This window comes from Rhinoderma darwinii, chromosome 1 (genome assembly GCF_050947455.1).
Source record: "Rhinoderma darwinii isolate aRhiDar2 chromosome 1, aRhiDar2.hap1, whole genome shotgun sequence".
NCBI lineage: Eukaryota > Metazoa > Chordata > Amphibia > Anura > Rhinodermatidae > Rhinoderma > Rhinoderma darwinii.
Window position 1 is genome coordinate 447868958 of NC_134687.1, and position 21695 is coordinate 447890652.

Consider the following 21695-nt stretch of genomic DNA (forward strand, 5'->3'; position numbering starts at 1 on the left):
CATTTGCCTCAGTTCCGCTAGGTTTCTGTTTTTTTCACGAAAAGCAAAAGTGCTAGAGACTGCACTTTTGCTTCCGTGAATAAAACGAAAACATAGCGGAACTGAGGCAAATGGAGTCCAACTGAAACAAAATAATTACTTTAGAAATCAATGGTAATTCAAACAGAAGCGATGCTTTCCAATTAGGATTTTTGGTAATCTCTTCCTCTGACAGAAGAGACCTAAACAGGGGACAACGCTAGTGTGAACTTAGCTTTACTCCGTGCCAATTCATATTAACAGGTTGTCTGTGTAATGCAGGGCAGGACATGTCTTCCAAAAAAAGAGACACTCTGTAACCGCTCTCCTCTCTGGCCGAGAGATGACAATCCTGAACAGAGGACCCCCCTCTATTAACTCAGAATGGGCTTTTCAAACAGGACAACCCCTTTAACAAACTTGTTAAACTTAACATTTCAAAACTATATATATCTTCCATAATTTATTCTGGGGAGTTCACAGTGACTACTTTGTACATTACACTGTCTTGTAGGTCAGCTCATGCGCATACATTACCCAGAAGGTGGAGTTTGCTGGAATCAGGTTGGTAACCATTATATCCCTTTCTCTCTCTCTCTCTCCCTCTCTCTCCCTCTCTCTCTCCCTCTCCCTCCCTCTCTCTCTCTCCCTCTCTCTCTCTCCCTCTCTCTCTCTCCCTCTCCCTCCCTCTCTCTCTCTCCCTCTCTCTCTCTCTCCCTCTCTCCCTCTCTCTCTTTCTCTCTCTCTCTTTCTCCCTCCCTCCCTTTCTCTCGCTCTCTCTTTCTCTTTCTCTTTCTCTCTCTCTATCTCTCTCTCTCTTTCTCTCTCTTTCTCTATCTCTCTTTCTCTCTCTTTCTCTATCTCTCTTTCTCTCTATTTCTCTCTCTCTCTTTCTCTTTCTCTCTTTCTCTTTCTCTCTCTCTTTCTCTATCTTTCTCTCGCTCTCTCAGAAAAAAATGGGAAGAAACAAATACATTTTTATTCTTTTGCATTCTGCATATTCTCACAGTCTTCTAATTCTACTGTGCATATTGATGGCAATTAGATATAGCCCTGCACATGTGTAATAATCCAGGTACAGAAACATTTTCTTAGAAAAATAACATATTGCTGTAAGACAGATCAGACTTAAATTGGTTGCCTATGGATAATTTTATGTGTTTAATGTAACATATATTCTGCGTAATATGTACATATTGCATGACCATCTTTATCCAGTTTTATTACTTTTTTAGTCATTTGACATTTTTCAACTAACTAAATTAATTCTCCTGGCTTGTCTATTTTTCAGAATATTTGCATTCAGAGTGTTATTCCTACTGGAAATGTATGAATACATTGAAAACTGGGTGTTACCATTCCTCTTTGTCAATGGGGTGTATCCCTGACAGTGTCTGCACCGACTGGACAGTGTCAAAATGTGTAGGAACACTCCCCTTTGATAATAGAAGGGTAGCGCTCAGTTGTCAATTTATTAATTAATTTCCAAGGGGAATAACAGAGGAACCGTGGGACAAAGTTCTAAGAAAATTTGCTCTAGAATTGTTATTTTATGGGGAATTAAAGTATTTACTAAAATAAAAATGTCAAGTTTGCTAACCGGTTTCCTCTAAGGAAAAGAAGAAAGTTTTAGAATATGGTAGACCTCTAAATTGCATAGATGTGATAAGTTTGCGGTGTCATTTTTTACTTCAACATAGACGTGTGGCTTATGTGACGACACTAGATTTAAAATGTCTTGGTAAGTCAGTTGCCGAGGTCCTTTAGGTAGTTATTCACACATGTCATGTATGTAATGCAGTATTTGGGATTCTGAACAAGAGTATGTTAATTACCATGGGCATGAGTTGCGACAACTACAAAAGAGTGGATGTCATGCCTTCTAGATGATACAATATAAATCGTTAAAGAGGCTCTGTCACCAGATTTTCAAACCCCTATCTCGTATTGCAGCAGATCGGCGCTGCTATGTAGATAACAGTAACGTTTCTTTTTTTTTTTAAAGGAGCATTTTTGGCCAAGTTATTACCATTTTTATATTTATGCAAATGAGCCTTTCTTATGTACAACTGGGCGTGTTTAAAGTTATGTACAAGTGGGCGTGTATTGTGTGTTACATCTGGGCGTTTTTACTTGTTTTACTAGCTGGGCGTTGTGAATAGAAGTGTATGATGCTGACGAATCAGCATCATCCACTTCTCTTCGTTAACACCCAGCTTCTGGCAGTGCACAGACACACAGCGTGTCCTCGCTCATCTGACGCGATGAAGTTCCTGTGGGAGGAAGTGAGTGACGTCACAGCGTGATCTCGCGAGAACACACTGTGTGTCTGTGCACTGCCAGAAGCTGGGTGTTAACGAAGAGAAGTGGATGATGCTGATTCGTCAGCATCATACACTTCTATTCACAACGCCCAGCTAGTAAAACAAGTAAAAACGGCCAGATGTACACACACAATACACGCCCACTTGTACTTAACTTTAAACACGCCCAGTTGTACATAAGAAAGGCTCATTTGCATAAATATAAAAATGGTCATAACTTGCTCGTTTTTGAAAAATAAAAACGTTACTGTAATCTACATTGCAGGGCCGATCTGCTGCAATAGGAGATAGCGGTTTGAAAATCTGGTGACAGAGCCTCTTTAATGTTCATGTTGTGAATTTTGAATTCATGGTCTTCACCATCTGCTAAGGTTTAGATAAGATAAACTGACAAAGCAGTGGAAACAATGCATAGTTTGGATGTAGTTGTCCTTTAACATAGAGGAACCCTAGGTTGAATAATCGGAGTACCCTAAATATTGTTATTGCTATTGTTCGGACAAACAAGTGCAATTTCGAGTGTTACATGTTCTGCATTGTAGAGCCCAGGCAGGAGAGTTATGGGTGAAGAGTGAGAAGGTCACATGTGGATACATCAGTGAAGATTCCCGGGTATGCATCTCATCTCAATATATTTCTCTCGTTCTGTTCTGTTTATTTAATGTAACTAATCTACCCCTCCCAAATCCAATCCATTTTTTGCAGGTAGTGTTCCGTTCCACCTCTGCCATGGTTTATATATTTATACAAATGAGCTGCGAGATGTGGGACTTTGATATTTACGGTATGAAGACTTCTATAAACATGGACAAAACATTGGACCAACACTCTACTGTTTTCAGATAAAGCCTTCTTCCATCTTTAACCTCTTTGGCCATGATTCTGTCTTGGAGCCCATTTACCTAAAGGCTATTGACACCTTTACACAGTTTTTTTTTATTGTTCATTTGCTTCCTAAACTTAAACAACTTTCTAACTAGTATTCATTAACAATGCTGTAGAGTCTGCGATATCTCCTGTACATAGCTGGCTGTGCTGCAAAGTCTGACATAAATTTGACAACATACTACTACTGTGGGGGGCTGACGTCATCTGCTCTACCCTCCGCGCTCTCCTTGTTAAAAGCAGGTAGGGGGAGGAGGTTGTACATAGCAGATCAGAGTGTGGAGAGGGAGGAAAGCATCCAAGTCTTCAGCGAGGGCAGATCACACAGGTTGAAGGTATTAGTGTGGCAATAGGGAGGAGAGCAGACACAATGCAGCTTGCAGGGTGTAGGGGGCGAATCACACAGGCTGTGTAACCACTAACATATGTAAAAATATATTCAATGATATATATTATATAAAGGTGTCCATAGCCTTCCAAAGCTGTTTTGTTGCCATGTGAAAATGTGTATTTTCTAAGGTTTATTAATCTGTAACTAATCTGATTTTGTGGTCCTGTCCACATAGACTACTGCCTATGATATGAGCTAAGAAAGTAATCTATGTTCCTTTCTAGTTTTTTTTTTTCGCTTTAGAACATACTGTATTTCATAAGTTGCATCTGCTTTCTTATGGACAGAAATACCATATTTTCAATACCTGGAGTTTTATTTTTTTTTAGGAATTTTTTAGAAATAAATTATCTTAGGAACTGTGGGAACAACTAGATATTGGGCCTTCTTCTGATGATAATGTTAACGTTGTTCTCATTTGCTAGCTTCAGCTGTTATTAATTCACTATTGCAGGGGATCTATACTTTGAAAAGGCGGTCAATGGATTTCTTGCTGATCTCTTCAACAAATGGAAGGTAACAGCCTGAAATGTTCTTTTATATAACAAATACCCAGGACAACTCAATAGTAGAAAATCGACTACAAATTGAAAGACAGCGCATACTTATATAGGCCCATAACAAAGTATTAGAAATGTTGTTGAATCTTATTAGTGTTTATTACAATTGTATGTAAAGTCAGCAGTCATCAAATAGCCCACAATACCGTTATTGGAAGCGAAACCATATTAAAAGTCACAATTCTCTCTAAAGAAGGACAAGACCAGTACATATGCGATCTGCTGTTAAAGTAAACATACAGCAAGCAATGATCTAGCGTTGACAGAATTTCTCCATGCCTACGATAATATCCATCAAATAACAGGATGTCTAGTGCTTGCACTTCCTAATATGGTTTGTTTCCATACATCTCGTCCCTATGGACTGAATACATGCGTGTTTACCTAAACTCGGCCATACACAATCTCGTGTCTGGTGATTGGCAGACCACCCCACAATATTGGCCATCAAGTTGACTTTTAACTAATCCGATCCCTAAGATAAGCAGCAACATGTTGTATGGTGGCCTCTTATCCCGCTCCCTCCGTAGGAATAACATACCGTTTAGCTGATGTGAACAGACATGTAAAATATATACACCATTCAGCCATAACGCTAAAACCACTGACAGGTGAAGTGAATAAACATGATTATCTTGTTATTATGGCACCTAAGTGATGAGTCCCAACAAGCGGCCGCAGCTCCTGCCAGACGCCGCCTCCTCTTATCTGGCCACGGTACTCCTCTTTACCACAGCCATCAGAACCCAACCATGGAGCAATGGAAGAAGGAGGCCCAGCCTGATGAATTACGTTTTATTTTAAAACGTGCGTGTGCAACGCTTACCTGGAGAAGAGATGGCAAAAGGAAGCACTATGGGAAGAAAGCAAGCTGACGGAGGCAGTGTAATGCTCTGGCCAATGTTTTGAGCAATATGTGGATGTTACTTTACTGTAGGTGGTACATGTCAAACATTGTTGTAGACCAAGTACACCCCTTCATGACAACAGTATTCCCTAATAGCAGTGGCCTCTTTCAGCAGGATAATGCGCCCTGCCACACTGCACAAATTGTAAAAGGCAAAATCAATGGGGGGCGATTTCTGACATTTCTTGATGCCGATTCCGACACAATTTTCACGTCTAAATCGGCACCAAAAAGGCAGTGTGAACTGACCCTTCCTGTTGGTGTGTTAGATAGAGCAGTACTTTGTAGCCTCATTTGTTTAGACTTGAATGGTGTTTTATATATGAATACTAGTCCTGAGGAGGTCAGGTTTAAAGATATGTTCCCATTTTGCTTTAACATGTGGTGCATAATACAAGGAAATCTGCTCCGGACTGATTTTTATTCTAGGATATTATAGATTCCTTCAGTTCTCTATATTCCCCCTTCTATATAGATGTTGCTTCTTTCCTAGCACAGTACTTGGCCATAGTGTTCACTGTATGAATGGCACCTGTTCTGTCTTAGGAGAGAGTAGGCTAAAGCTGGCCATGGACATTAGATAATTTTTGGTATGAACCAAATTATATCGACTGTATCTGTAGTTTGTCATCACTAATTTTCAAAATCTGCAGTATAATTTTTGTGGACATTAATTTGTTGCAATCGGAAGGCTATTGTATTTTCTTTTGTTACCTTCTGTGCTGCTTCTAGGTGTGTTTCATTTTTTTTTCTCCCTTTTTGATGATTTATGTATTTTACATTGTTTGATCATAAAGTAGTGTAGTTTGTAGCTCGAATTAATTCATCAATTTCATCTGAATAAAATGTTTAGCTTTGTTAGAAAAGTAGACATTAAAGTAAATTGCAATAGTAAATGCAATAAAATGGCAAAAGCTTTTTAGTTGGCTATAATGCAGCCATTTTTCCACCCTGATCTAAAAATGTAATACAAATTGGCTGCCAAGTTTTCAGTGCCACCAGGTCTTATAGTATTGTGCACTACGTTACTCCGCGTCCTGCACTGCTCGGTATAAGTGAGCAGGGCTTGCAATCATGTGATCATCAACGCTGAAAGCATGAAGACAGCTGCTCATACACATTCGAAAAAAACGGTATCTCACTAAAGACCATCCCATTCTTGTAAACCAATGCGTCGATCACCTGATCACTGTGGATTCCAGCTCCTGACACCCCTAGCTAACAGCTTATCTTGGCTGGGGATTCTGCGCCCAGCCAGACATTTCCGCTGCAGTGGCCACTCTGGTCATCCTGATGAGTGGCCCTCCGTTCATGATCATAGAAGTAAATCCTGAGCAAGAGACTCCCCCTCTGATGTTTTTATACCCTAATACGGCAGAAGGACAGGGATAGTCTTAATGAAGCACTTTTATGTTGGCGGGTCCTGCTGAAATTGCCTCCCATCGGCTAGTGTGCAGGAAATAACGTTTGGAGATGTCGGATTTCAACTTCGCCGAGCCTTTGTTGTGCTAAGAGGTAAGCTGCTGTCAGAGATGTCTGGCAGTGGCTTACCTCCTTTTCCTCTTTAAAAAAAAAAAACAAAACCCAAAAGATAGCTGTCGTGTGTATGGCTTGGTGAGCAAATAAATTAGCAATTGGTTTTAGTGTGAAAACCAGAAGATTTAAAAAATAAATAAATAAATGTTTTATTAATATTCCTTAAACTCCTCGATGGAGGAAAATGGCAGGATATACAGAAAAAGGAAACTGCTAAATAAAAAAGCATGGTATAGAGTCATGTAGGGCAACGCAGTTCTTCAGAATATCACAGTCAAATCCAGGTGGAGGGGATAGGAAAAGATAACATAACCAAAAAAAAAGAAGTAGGGGATTTTATGTCCGTTTTATGATTGTCATTTTTCTATTCCCCAGGAGAAGAACTGTAGTCACGAGGTCACTGTTGTACTCTTTTCTAGAACATTTTATGATGCAAAATCCCTAGGTATGTACAAACTTAAATATTTTCAATATGTATCCCCCGAAAATGATATTTAAACAGGTCATTGTGAGAAACTTTGCCATAAAAGTGTGATCAGTAAGGAGGTGTCCGCACATGTGACTCTTCATTGAAAATTCGCATGATCAATTGCTCTCGATACACGATCAGGCTTTTATGGCATGTGCAATTGACAAACCCTTGTCTTGCTTTCCTCAAATTTTTTCTTTTTTTGCTTCCTCTTTTCGTTGGCTAGCCTTTACCCATCTATTTTAGCAATGCTCTACTTACCGTCTAATATCTTAATGTATTTGAATGTATCTACCTACCAGTTGCCTTTCTCACTGCTGCGGACTATGTTCCCTTTCGATGCAAACAGCTGAGTCTCGTATTTTTTTCATTTTAGATGAATTTCCAGAAGCCCATCGCAATAATGCTACCGTTTTACAGGATCACATGGGCAGATTCTATGAAGACTTCTACAAGTATATAACCCCCATAAAATCACTTTTGCCGTTTTTCAGTGAATGTTTGAGCTATCACTTAGTAGTTTAGTAGAGGAGACCTAAGTATAGTTGTTTAATGCTCTGATTCTTACTGAACACTATAAGACCTGGAACACGCAGTACATTCTGTCCTAAAAATCGCACCACATTGTGGTGCCTTTTTTCGAACTTAATTTCACTGCAAAAGAAAGCCGTTTATACTTACCCCCTCAGTCTTCTCTGCGCATAGTCCGGCCTCCTACGATGATGATGCAGGCATGTGACGCTGCAGCCTGTGATTGGCTGCAGCCGTCACATGGGATGAAACGTCATCCCAGGAGGCTGGACTGCAGGTAGGCGGCTTTCTGGGTAAGATTTTTTTTTTCCCCGGAGTTGCGATTACGCCACAAAAGTCGCAGCACTTGGGTTTCTGTTGCGGGTTTTGTATCCCCATTGAATTCAATGGGGGAAAACCCGCAACAGAAAATGAACAAAAACACAGCATAAATTGACATGCTGCGGAATTAAATTCTGCACTGCAGGTCAATTTATTAACATTTATGCAGTGGTTTTTTTCCGCAGCGTGGGCATGGCATTTTCTAAATTTTATCTACTTTGTTGCTATTGTAAATGCTGCTAAATTTCCACACAGAATTCCGTTGCGAAAATTACGCAGCGTTTACACTATGTGGGAGCCCGGCCTAAAGCAGTGTTCTCCAACCCGCTGTTCATACTATTGAGCACCAATGACACCTGGGATATCATAGAATTACTAGAATTTGACCAGCAATTAACCTCGGGCTATTCGTCAGTGTACACGGAGCAACATTTGTCACAATTTAGTGAACGAGAAAAAATAATTGCCTAGTTTAAATGCACAAAAATATCAATGATAAAATCATTATTACATGTCATGCATAAAACAAAACCTAAAAATATTTATGTTCACCGTTTTACAATGTACATGTAAATTTTATCTTCATAAATTAAGTAACTGTTTAAGTACATTGTATTATTTATCTTGCATTATTCCTGAGTTACAGCCTGCAATATACTTCAGATCTGCATTCATAATTCTGCAGGTTTCAAGGTCAATATGTTCCATCAATATGTCTGCACAGAGTTAGCATGATTTGTAGTTTAGGATATGTAGTCTTACACCTTGACCGTTAAAATAGTCGAATGCATTCTAGAAGCTCCGCTTAGCAGTTCGATATCTGTCTAGCAACCTGTCGATTTGTTCCTACTGGTAACCAGTAATACTGTGAATTCAGCTCTTGTAAATAAGTCATGAACAGTTGTTGAGACTGTACAGAAATCGTTGTTTGTACAACCGATGATATGTAAAGGCATGTTGGAATGAATTGGTTCAGAGTCCAATGAGGGTTCACAACCAAACAAATGTGTGCTCCCGGACAAATGTCTTATCACAAAATGAAGACAAACAACACAAGTTCGGTCGCTGGCATGGCCAAGCCCACGTCATAAATTAATTCGTATACATTTTCCGCCCACAAAAGATTTTACGTAGAAGTCGATTTTTATCTTTTTGGCAAGAAATTTTTACATGTCTGTTACCGTCGTCTGTTTTGACAATCAACGCAGATTGACTATGTAATTACACATTTGACATAATGGCTAAGAATTATTAGTTTTTTTTTTAATGTTGATGTTATGTGTTGTTTTTTTAATGTTTATAAGTTCACTGCATGGTGTCAGCTACCTTTGGCACTCCAGCTGTTGTGAAACTACAACTCCCAGCATGTCCTGACAGCCAAAGGCTTCATTAGTCTAATCCAAAGGCTGTCAGGGCATGCTGGGAATGGTAGTTTTACAACAGCTGGATTGCCGAAGGTTGCTGACCCCTGCTATGTGTCTTTGTTGTCTCAGGGTGGTGGTGCAGAATGAAAGGCGAGAGGAATGGACCTCACTGCTAGTAACTGTTAAGAAACTTTTTATCCAGTATCCTGTGCTGGTGCGACTGGAAAATGCAGGTAGCTGATTGTATAGATAACATTTGATCTGAGACCTCTATTATGCAATCAAACAGAAACAGTATTGTGGATTGTCTCCTGAATTCTCTGTTTTCAGAATCCTTTCCACCAGGATACAACTCCACATCTGACCAGGGAAACTACCTTGAAGCCATTAATCTATCCTTCAATGGTAATTGTGGCTTTCTATTAAAGCAAAACTCTCTATAAAAGTAGTGTATGTTTTATTCATTGTATTTCATACTTGACTATTTCTCATTTACGTTTTATTTTCCAGTGTTTGACAAGCATTATATAAACCGAAACTTTGATCGGACAGGGCAAATGTCAGTTGTCATCACTCCAGGTGTTGGAGTATTCCAGGTTGACCGTTCCCTCATGATTCTTACCAAGCAGCGCATGATTGATAATGGTAAGATGGCAAATACAGTGATTGGTTGGGAGACATTTATCTAGATGTAGTCTTACGTTTTTTTCTAGAGTCTATGGAGGGATGCATGACACGCAGTAAAATAGGACATGTCCTATTTTTTCACTGACCCTTCACAAGCTTAGTTGAAAGTACATGAGTCCGTGTGACGCCCGTTGTTTTAACGGCCTCACACAGACTACGTATACGCTCGTCTGAATGAGCCTTAACGGAACAAAGATTACAACATTTGAATTTTATCAGGACAGGACAATATTTGTCCTCTATTGCTGGGAAAAATTTGTAGAAAAACAAAAGATTGTGGGTGAAACTGTTATAGGAGTAAAATAAGAACTTGAAACAAAAAAACGTGGCACTTGAGGGAAGAGACTACAAATGTGTATAAATAAGGAAGCTAGTAAGATGGACAGGACAGGAGGGATGTTGTATAGATGGAAGGAGGGATGAGGACTGATCTACATGAAATGGAAGGCTTCGAAATGTTAGGGGATGTCCGTCCAGATTAAAATAGTCGAACCATGATCCGTTGGATTTCATGTTCATCAAGGTTCTTCTTGTAATACTTTCATAGATGACTCTAAGACTTCCAAAAATAGTGAGAAAATGTATTTAATGAGCGTGGATCGAACCTAGGGTCATACAAAAATGATCAAACTATGGTTATATATCACTCACCTCAAATTGTATTTCTATCTAGGTATCGGTGTAGACCTAGTGTGTATGGGAGAGCAGCCTCTTCATGCTGTACCACTCTTCAAGGTAATTTTTGTATAAATCAAAAAGCATTTTCTATCAGGTCGTTGTTACAGTGCATTAACCGTTTAGGAACTACAGCAATTTGTTTTTATTACATAGTCCCTTTTGTTTCACGGGCTGAAAAGTGTTTGGACAAAACTAACATAATTATAAACATAAGTCAATGACTGCCTGAAGCCTGGATGCCATGGACATCACTAAGCGCTGGGTATCCTCCCCTGAGATGGTTTGCCAGGCCTTTACTGCAGCCGCCTTCAGTTGCTGCTTGTTTGTGGGTCTTTCTGCCTTCAGTTTTGTCTTCAGTAAGTGAAAAGCGTGCACGATCGGGTTGAGGTCAGGTGACTGACTCGGCCATTGAAGAATATTCCTCTTCTTTGCCTTAAGAAGCTCTTACGTTGCTTTCACGGTATGTTTTGGGTCATTCTTCATCTGTACTGTGAAGACCTGTACTTTTAGTTTTGCAACATTTGACTTAATCTGAGCAGAAAGTCTCGCTCTATACACGTCAGAATACATGCTGCTACTTCTATCCACAGTCACATCATCAATAAACACCAGTGACTCAGGTCCATTGGCAGCCATACATGCCCATGCCATAACTTCCTCCTCCATGTTTGACAGATGATGTGGTATGCTTCAGATCATGAGCCTTTCCTTTCCTACTCCATATTGTTCTCTTCCTATCATTATTGTACAAGTTCATATTGGTTTCATATTTACAAATAATCTTGTCCCAGAATCAATGGGAGTGATTTTCAAAGTTAGATATTTATTATTTAGCCAGTATCAGTGCAACGTTTCGGTCATATCCTTGACCTTCCTTAGGCATGTAATATGCTGGTTCCTGCGAGATGGAGCTTAAGCAGACGCGGCTGGCAGCAATGAGAGGCGCCTCTCATTGCGGCCAGCCGCGTCTACCTAAGCGCCATCTCGCAGGAACCAGCATATTACAATAATAAATATCTAATTTTGAAAATCACCATTGGTGTGCATTGTACCTTCTTCATATATTACTGGGTTGGGCCCCTATGTATGCACCCACCTGAGGACCTGGTGCCAGCTAAACCTCGATAAATTATATTCTTAAGTGTTACCAGTCTGTATGAACTTTCCTGAAGGCGTCTCTTGATTGTAGACAACGATATGCCTACCCACTCAAGAGTGTTATTGACTTGACTAGATGTTGTGAAGGGATTTTTCTTAACCAAGGAAATATTTCTGAGATCATCCACTTTAGTTGTCTTCCGTGTACTTCCAGTTCATTCCTTCTTTTTAAGAATGTACTAAATTGCTGATGTGGCCGCTTCTAAAATTTTTGCCATCTCTCTCATAGGTTAGTTTTATTTTTTTAGCCTAATGATGGCCTCCTTCACTTTCATTGACACTTCTTTGGACTACATATTGAGAGTTTCCATGAACTGCTACCAATTGCAAATTTAACACTTGGAATAAACTTCAGACCTTTTATCTTCTTAAGACATGGACTACACTGAGACTTTTTGTAGTACAACAGATGAGGTTTTAACTATCGAATGACAGCTGCAGTCCTCAAAATTGCATGCAACTCAATGTATTGCTTTGGACTGCAGCTGTAGCTCGATAGTTAAAATAAATCAGTAGCGTTACAAAACATCTCTGTATAGCCCTGGACTAATTTGTCATTAAATGAAGTGGGAACAGGCCACATCCGGCCATGAAAGTGCAATCAATTGTCAAATTACTTTTCAGTCTGTGAAAATAGAGGAATTATCCAAAAAAGGGCTGTAATTCCTAAATGGTTACTGTAATATTTTTGTTAAATTCTTTGAATCAAAGCTGAAAGTCTACACTTCAATCACATCTTATTGTTTCAATTCCATTTTATGTAATAAATATTTTTTTTATTGTTTTTGGAAACAATGACTCTTGTCTATGGGTTGTGCCTGACTTTCACTTGTATGGGTCTAAGGGCCGATAATTGGCCGGTGCAACGAGCGCCGATCAACGAGGCATCGTTGATTGGCGCTCGTTTGCTCCTGTCACACGGAGCTATGGAAGGGGACGATCAGCCGTTACTCCGATCGCTCGTCCTCATACGTCATCATCATGTCGGCAGCGCGTCTCCCTGTTTACAGAGGGAGATGCGCTGCTAACAACGATAATATTTAACTTTTTTTAAATGATACGATCAGCAGATGAACGAGTTTTTGCTCGTTCATCTACTGATCGCTGCCCTGTTTACACAGGGCAATTATCGGGAACGAGCGTTCTATGAACACTCGTCTGCCCGATGATCGCTCAATGTAAAACCCCCTTTAGGCTTCGTTCACATCTGTGCCAGGGTCCCGTTCCAAAGTTCCACCAGAGTTTTACGTCGGAATGGGATACTGACAAAAACGGAACCAATTGGTTTCCGTTTCAATCACTATTGATTTCAATGGTGACGAATCCGGTGCCAATGGTTTCCGTTTGTCTCCGTTGTGCAAGAGTTCCATAGTTTTAATGGAATCAATAGCATAGTCGACGTTTGGAACGGAGCCCTGACGCAGATGTGAACGAAGCCTTAGCTGCAATAACAGACATCCCATGGACAAGAGTGGCGCTGTTTCTGGGAGAGCTTTTTTTTTCTTTTTTTCATTTCAGACAACACTTTTCCTTGAGCTAAGATATAGCTTCTTGTTTTTTTCTGAATGTGTTATATGCATGCTTTATGTTACAGTTGCACAATAAGAGTAGTTCTGGAGACTCTCGCCTTGTAGATGATTATAACATCCCACACTGGATTAATCACAGGTAAAGGGCATAAATAAAGAGATTATGTGGCCTCACATTCAAGCATTTTCTGACTTTTGGAAATTCTCTGACCTTGTTCCCCCTCTCAGCTTTTACACATCACAGAGTCAACCCATGAATAACAACTTTACCCCACGCATCAAGCTGGCAGCTCGGAAGGTAACCTGCGAAGGGCTTATCATAAACATTGTCTGTGGTGATGTTATGTTGTGGATAACTTCTATATATGATTGTTGTGATCTATATAACGTATGTTTTTCTGGGTACATTGAGTTTTGTGTCTCTATGTTTTAGGTGGTCACTGAGAAGGGAAGGATTGGAAGAGAGTCTTGTAAGTCTTGCATCTGACTTCCTCTCGCAGATTTATGTATGTTACTATTGCTGTAAGAATTTTAGATTTGTATATTCTTTGGTTTATTATGTCCGGTTGAATTCTATCTACACACTCTGTCCCCTTTTCCCTTCATATTTATCATTTCCTCTTCTTTTGAAGCACTAGGAAGCCCCAAAGAGACAGAGAATGCTCTACCCATACAAGTGGACTATGATGCCTATGATTCTATGGTGTTTCGATTGCCTGGTCCATCTAGAGCACCGCGCACTACAAACTTTAGGTGAACAATAAAACTTTTTGACTCTGATTGATAATATAAATAAATAGCGAATACCTCCAAAATATCACTTTACTGCAGGGGTATGACAGCATTTTTGTATGGAGTGTCGATGAAAAAAAAAATTCAACGGTGAAGTGCTCCGTGTGCCAGCTGAACATGAAAGTCATATAAGGGCCTGTTCACATCACCGTTCGCTTTCCGTTCCGGGGTTCCATCGGAGGCTTCCCTCGGGTGGACCCTGCAACGGAAAGTGAAACCACAGCTTCCGTTTCAGTCACCATCTATATGAATGTTGACGGAAACATTGCTAATGGTTTCCGTTCGTCACCATTCCGGAAGGTTTCCGGTTTTCCGACGGAATCAATAGCGCAGTCGACTCCGCTATTGATTCCGTCGTTAAAACGGAAACCTGACGGAATAGTGACGAACGGAAACCATTAGCGGCGTTTCCGTCACCATTGATATGAATGGTGACTGAAACGGAAGCTGTGGTTTCACTTTCCGTTGCAGGGTCCACCCGAGGGAAACCTCCGACGGAACCCCGGAACGGAAAGCGAACGCTGATGTGAACAGGCCCTAAGGTACTTGACATAAAACAATCAGTTAATTAATATTACATTTTAGTGTGACCCTTGTCTCCGACTTTCTTAACAAAGATGATCCATCTGTTAGTGTAGTGCAGGGGTTATTAGGCTACTGAACACCAGTTGCTGACTATTGAACACCAGCTAGGGGGAACTGCACGCGGTAGATACCGCGGCTACTGAATGCCAGCTTGTGGGCGCTGCATACAGGAGAGCGAGCGACTTCTGAAAACCAGTTTGGGGTGGTGCACGTAGGAGAGACTGTGGCTACTGAATACCAGATTACGGAGTGCGCAAAGGAGAGACCGCGGCTACTGAACACCAACATGGCGGAGGGGGTGGGGGTTGCACATAGCCGAGAACTGTCAAATTTTGCTAACTCCGGTTTAGGAGCTCCGTGCTTGTGGCACTGAGCACTAGGAGAGAGCAGCGCCTCATTATGCTGAACACCAGAACAGAGAGCAGTGCTGTATTGTGTGCTTGCCAAGTGTTCAACGGCAACTAACACAATGAAGCCCTGCTCTCTCACCTCTCAATCAGCGCTGAGAAGCGCATAATGAAGCGCCGCTCTCTCTCCCTGTGTTCAGCGCCGACAAACACACAACAACGATGGAGAGGTAAGTGCCAGCAAACCATGCCTCACGTGCCGGCTGTGGCACCAGTGCCACAGGTTGCTGACCCCTGCTTTAATGGAATATTTAAATCTATGTGAAATTTTACAATGCATGTTATATAAATGCAGAAGTTGAACACTTGTTTCTGATCAACGCTCTGTTTAAACAGGGCAACAATTAGACCATGAATGAGCATTGTTCATCAGCTGATCTGCTTGTTTATTTGGCCAATAAAATGGTCGCTAGTGGGCAGCACATCTCCCTCTGTAAACAGGGAGATATGCTGCCGACATGATGAAAATGTATGAGGATGAACGATCGTAGAAACTATATATTACATACATTACCACTCATATCTCCTTGTGAAAGGATCAAACAAGTGCCCTTCGACAAGCTGTCGCGTTGATCAGCGCTCGTTTTCACGGCCCATATCCAGCTGTGTAAAAGGACCCTTAGTCAAATCTGTCATTTCATTTTCTGATGATTAATGCAAGTGTTAATTTCTAGACCATTCTTTTGCACAGGCCTGTAAGAGAGACTCAGACTCGGAAAAGCTCTTGCTCCTATGATGCATCCTGCAGTCCATCTCAGCAGAGTCGTCCCTTTCCAAATGAAGAGGGACGTAGTCAAACATCAGATGAAAGTTCTCTAGGCAAGATCTCCAACATACTGCTCATACCTCGACCGCATCTCCATCAGTACGAAGCCAGTAGCTCTCTGGGCTATACCAGTAATAGAGGTAAAGTCTAAAGCATAAATGCTTCAATGTGTGGACATGGTCTTAAAAATTATAAATTACTATTATGATTGGGTGAGGGGGTTGTCACATTCCATTTTTTTTTTTTCAGTCAACTGCTTTTTAACTTCGTACTATCTGAGTACATCTACGATCAATTAAAATTTTTAGCTTACCTTCAGTATATTGTTTACCGGTGTCAAAAATCTACCTACATTATTTGAATGTACTTGGATGTCAAATGACCCACTGTAAGGAGACTCCTTAACACAATGCGGGAGATTTACTCAGCAAATTGTGCCAAAAAGTGTAGTACATGGCTTACACCAAATTTATTATGTGTTTTAGACACTTTTTTTCTCCTTCATGACCGTTTTCAAAAGTGTCTAGAAAAAGGAACTTTGCTAGGAAGAGCTGTAAAATGCACCGGATTTGTTAATCCAGTGCGCCATTTTTTGTTGGTCAAAATGTTGATGTAAAGTATGCCAGTCATGAGGTGGTGTAAGCAAAATCTATCATACAGCTTATGCCACTGTGATAAATTTGGCGCAGTTCTGCCTCTCTGGTCTAGTTTTATACTGTCTAACTTTAAGACCGTATTAATACGTCTCCCCCAAGTGTGTTGTTCTGTTTGATAAGCAATTTTAGGCTGAGGAGAGGCTAACTACTGTTACAGAAAAATCTGCCAAATAATCACTTTATATACCTCACGTGTTTCTAGGTCTGAGAAAGCTATGGACTGTAGGGTTAGTGACCCTTTAACTAGAAGACCTATTCCAACCGGTGTGATTTCATCATCAATACTAGTGAAATAACACATAATTAAACCAAACCTTATTCTGTTCATTTTCAACGTCACTGTGTGAATGTATTATTTGCATAAATACTGTCTGAGTCCCATAGTTATAGTAGTAAATTATTATTGTTTACCAGGTTTGTTTTGACCTTGTATTCACTACTGTCATGTGAGGTTCTTCAACATTGCCATAGTTACATTGTCACTTACACCCCCTCGGCCCACTCATTATGACCCAATGCATGCGGTTTATGCATTCAGGGCTTACCTAAGCAATGCGGTAGGAGTGTTTCAGCTTTTCATCATTTTATTACGGTCATCTGCTATTTTTTTTTAGCTTTTTATCATTTTATTATGGTTCCTGAAGAAGCCACCAACAATGGTTAAATACACAACCAACTGTATTTTTTATTTAACCGTTTCGATGCCTGGGTTTTTTGGACATTTTGCACCTTCGGTAGCCAGAACCATTTATATACTTTTGAAATGTAGAAATAATAAAAATAAAAAAATCATACTATAATCCCATACCTATATTTTTTATTAAAACACTTTGACGCAAAATTGCATGACGGTGCATAAAGTGTACTTTTTCATTAAAATGCATAAAAATTTGTATTCGTGGCTAAAAGTGGGAACCAAGCAGAAAATTAGATGTCCAACATCTCCTAAAAATAAAAGTTAAAGATAGGCGGAGTTCATACATACAACTTAGGCCTATATCTACATTTAAATATGTTCACAAAATCACCAGAACTGTGGGGCCAAAAATCTGGTTTTAAGGGCCTGTTCACATCAGCGTTGGGCTCCCATTCATAGGTTACGTTTGACCTTTCCGTCGGAGGAACCGATGAACGGAAAACCAAACGGAAACTATAGCTTCCGTTTGTATTACCATTGATTTCAATGGTAATGCTTCTGTTGCAGTTGGTTTCCGATTGTTTCCGTTCTGTAAGGTTTCCGTTTTTTTTGCAGAAACAATAGCGTAGTCGAAAGTAGACAACCCAACGATTACAGTTGTCTTGATGTGCCGTTGAGCCACGATCCTAGTCTTGTTTTAATGACAAGATTCCAGCCTGAGTACAGTATCGGATACGTCCTTGTCTAGTGAAGTGTCTCCCTGCAAGGACGTATGATACGTCCTTGGTAGGGAAAGGGTTAAAGCACAACCTGTCACAATATATGTACAACTAACTGGGCAATGGAGCAGATGTCTGCAACAAAATTCTGACATTTCAAATACTACCTCACTGAAGACGGATTTTACCAGTAAATTCAGACTGATCAGTGTAGGAGGAGAGGGGGGGGGTCTTATAATTTGAGAGAGGCACTTTTCTTCAAGTTTCTTATCTTCACTTGTACTGTTGATTCATGATTCACTAGGCTCTATTCACACGACAGGGTCCGAGTGTCGGCCGATAAAAATGTCTGTTTTGGTCAGTTCTTTTCAGCCGTTTTGCATCCGTTCCATTTCCGATCCAGGCCGTTTTTCAGTTTTTAATGTCAGATTTTGACCCGTTTTGCAGCCGTTTTTTTCCCTGTCCGTTTTAAAAACGGATGAATTTAATTTGTCAATTTTTTGCCACACACATTTCTCTGTAGCTAATGCCACACACATTTCTCTGTAGCTAATGCCACACACTGCCCTCTGTAGCTAATGCCACACACTGCCCTCTGTAGCTAATGCCACACACTGCACTCTGTAGGTAGTGCCACACAGCCCCCTTGTACATAGCACCCCGTAGATGGCACCCCCCCCCAGTAGATGGCACCCCCCCCCCCCTTTCTGTATATAGCTCCATTGTGAACGATCAGCAGATAAACGATCAAACACTAGATCATCTGCTGGTCGTATCGGTTTAAAAATGTTAGATATTATCGTTGTCGGCAGCGCATCTTCCTGTGTAAACAATAATAATAATGTATAATGTATGGGGACGAGCGATTGGAGTAACGACCACTCGTCCCCATCCATAGCTCCGTGTGACAATAGCACGAGAGTGCCGATCAACAAAAAAATTTGCCTTTCAAAGGTGTACATAGCCTTTATATGTGTTTGGAGGTTATCAAAACTGGAGATGTGTGTGCGATTGATAGCAGATATGTGACCTTGTTAAACAAGCAAACAAAGGATCCATTTTTGATGATTAGTGAAACAATGTTGTGTCTGCGTAGATACTTGTCTGGAATCGCTATTCAATTGCTTAGGCTGGGTTCTCATTTATGCGTTTTTGCTGTGAGTTGCATACAATTTTGCAAAATTCGCACCAAAATGGTCAGGTTTTGCCTCGTTTCGTGGCACAAAAGCATTTAACCCCTTCCCGACATCCGCCGTATATATACGGCGCTGTCGGGAGGTGCTTCCCGCAAAGCGCCGTATATGTACGGCGCAGTGATGGTGCGGGCTCAGAAGCAGAGCCGGCACCATCACCGCGGGGTGACAGCTGTATTATACAGCTGGCACCCTCCTGTAACTGCCAGGACCGGAGCTATTCTCCGATCCGGCAGATTAACCCCTCAGATGCTGCGCTCAATAGAGCGCAGCATCTGATAGGTTTTCACCCGATCGGCAACCCAGTGACGCAATCGCTGGGTTGCTGTGGCAATCGGACGCCAGAAAATGGCGTCCGAGTCTGCCTTGTACGGGAGCCGATGAGGACCCGCCTGCCGCGAGTCCTCATAGGCTTGCTGTCAGTGAATAACTGACAGCGCTAATACACTGCACTACGTATGTAGTGCAGTGTATTAGAGTAGCGATCGGGGCATCAGGCCCTCATGTCCCCTAGTGGGACAAGTAAAAAAAAGTAAATAAAAAGGTGGTAAAACAATAAAAACACACACATTTCAAATAAAAATAAAGCTAAACTGACTTTTTTCCCATAGTAAGTCTTTTATTATGGGAAAAACAGGAAAAATAAAAAAAACTATACATAATTGGTATCGCCGCGTCCGTAACGACCCAAACTACAAAACTATTATGTAATTTATCCCGCACGGTGAACGCGGTAAAAAAAAAACATGAAAAACAGCACCAGAATCTTTGTTTTTAGGTCACATCTCCTTCCAAAAAATGCTATAAAAAGTGATCAAAAAGTCACATTTACTCCAAAATAGTACTAATAAAAACAACAATCCGTCCCGCAAAAAATAATCCCTGACACCGTTTCGTGCACGCAAAAATAAAAAAGTTATGGGTCTTACAATATGGCGACACAGAAAACAAATGATTTTATAAAAAGTGATTTTATTGTGCAAAAGCCGCAATACGTAAAAAAAAAAACTATACATAATTGGTATCGCCGCGTATGTAACGACCCAAACTACAAAACAATTACGTAATTTATCCCGCACGGTGAACGCCGTAAAAAAAAAACATGAAAAACAACGCCAGAATCTTTGTTATTAGGTCACATCTCCTTCCAAAAAATGCTATAAAAAGTGATCAAAAAGTCACATTTACTCCAAAATAGTACTAATAAAAACGACAATCCGTGCCGCAAAAAATAATCCCTGACACCACTTTGTGCACACAAAAATAATAAAGTTATGGGTCTTAGAATGTCGACACAGAAAACAAATGATTTTATAAAAAAAGTGATTTTATTGTGCAAAAGCCGCAATACATAAAAAAACCTATATAAATTTGGTATCGCCGTAATCGTATCGACCCGCAGAATAAAGCTAACATGTAATTTAGGGAGCACTGTGGATGCCGATATAAAAAACTATTCCAGAATTGCTTGTTTTTGGTAATTTCCTTTACCAAAAAATGAAATAAAAAGTGATCAAAAAGTCGTATGTGTTCCAAAATGGTACCAATAAAATCTACAGCCCGTCTCGCAAAAAATAAGCCCACACACCGCTCAATCAACTGAAAAATAAAAAAGTTATGGCACTAGTAATGCGGTGATGAAAAAACATCTCAATGCCCAGGCCGGAGGGGAACATTCCTTCAATTTTCAGGGCCCTAGTATTTAGGAACTAGGAAAGGGAATGGACACGGCACATCCGCTGGAAGCGAGGGCGCCCGTATTATACCAGCGCAAAACTTTCCCAGCAATATTTCCCAAACTACGAAGGAGAAAAAGTCCCCAAAAGGTGCAGAACGTTACAAAAGGGGGATAAGAAAGAAAACCGTTTATCAGTGTGACACCAGCCTGTGCATAACGGATCGCTTCACATCATAACACACATCTATGGATAATTGTATTATTTACCCCATTATTATACCCTCTTATTATGCCCTGATATACTCCGCACAGATTACATATACTCTGATGTTCTCCGCACAGATTACATATGCCACCACATTATAAACGGAAATACCAGCAAAACCCCAAACAGAACTATTACCAAGCAAAATCCAAGCTCAAAATGGCGGTGTTTCCCTTCTTAGCCCTACAGTGTGCCCAAACAGCAATTTATGGCCACAAGTAAGGCATTACCATACCCGGGAGAACCCGCTTAACAATTTATTGGGTAAGATTTTCTAGGGGCACAACATCTTGTGCGGTGAATGGGCAGATCAGTGGAGAAATTGCAATTTTCACTTTGCACAATCCACTGCGTATTCATTTCTGAAAAACACCTGTGGAGTCTAAATTCTCACTACATCCCTTGATAAATGCCTTTAGGGGTGTAGTTTCTAAAACGGGGTCACTTTTGTTTAGTACATCAGGGGTTTTGCAAATGCAACACGGCGTCCGCAAACCATTCCAGCAAAATCTACGCTCCAAAACATAAATACCGCTCCTTTTCTTCTGAATGCTCCCATATACGTAAACAGCTGATTATAACCACATATGGGGAAATTACTTTACAAATGTTGGGGTGCTTTTTCTTCTCTATTCCTTG

At 40.5% G+C, this 21695-nt stretch overlaps 1 protein-coding gene across 10 annotated transcripts in view; it reads left to right on the plus strand.

Annotated features, from left to right (window-relative positions):
- DEPDC5 (DEP domain containing 5, GATOR1 subcomplex subunit) overlaps positions 1 to 21695 on the plus strand; it is a 67848-nt gene that overhangs the window by 4375 nt on the left and 41778 nt on the right. For all 10 annotated transcript variants that reach the window (XM_075831686.1, XM_075831648.1, XM_075831661.1 and 7 more), the window contains exons 7-21: positions 533 to 582; positions 2885 to 2954; positions 3048 to 3126; positions 4073 to 4134; positions 6997 to 7066; positions 7467 to 7545; positions 9436 to 9539; positions 9637 to 9711; positions 9817 to 9951; positions 10667 to 10728; positions 13424 to 13497; positions 13587 to 13656; positions 13792 to 13828; positions 13991 to 14111; positions 15834 to 16048. In XM_075831686.1, the coding sequence (XP_075687801.1) occupies positions 533 to 582; positions 2885 to 2954; positions 3048 to 3126; positions 4073 to 4134; positions 6997 to 7066; positions 7467 to 7545; positions 9436 to 9539; positions 9637 to 9711; positions 9817 to 9951; positions 10667 to 10728; positions 13424 to 13497; positions 13587 to 13656; positions 13792 to 13828; positions 13991 to 14111; positions 15834 to 16048 (1303 nt within the window). The remainder of the gene's footprint in view (positions 1 to 532; positions 583 to 2884; positions 2955 to 3047; positions 3127 to 4072; positions 4135 to 6996; positions 7067 to 7466; positions 7546 to 9435; positions 9540 to 9636; positions 9712 to 9816; positions 9952 to 10666; positions 10729 to 13423; positions 13498 to 13586; positions 13657 to 13791; positions 13829 to 13990; positions 14112 to 15833; positions 16049 to 21695) is intronic.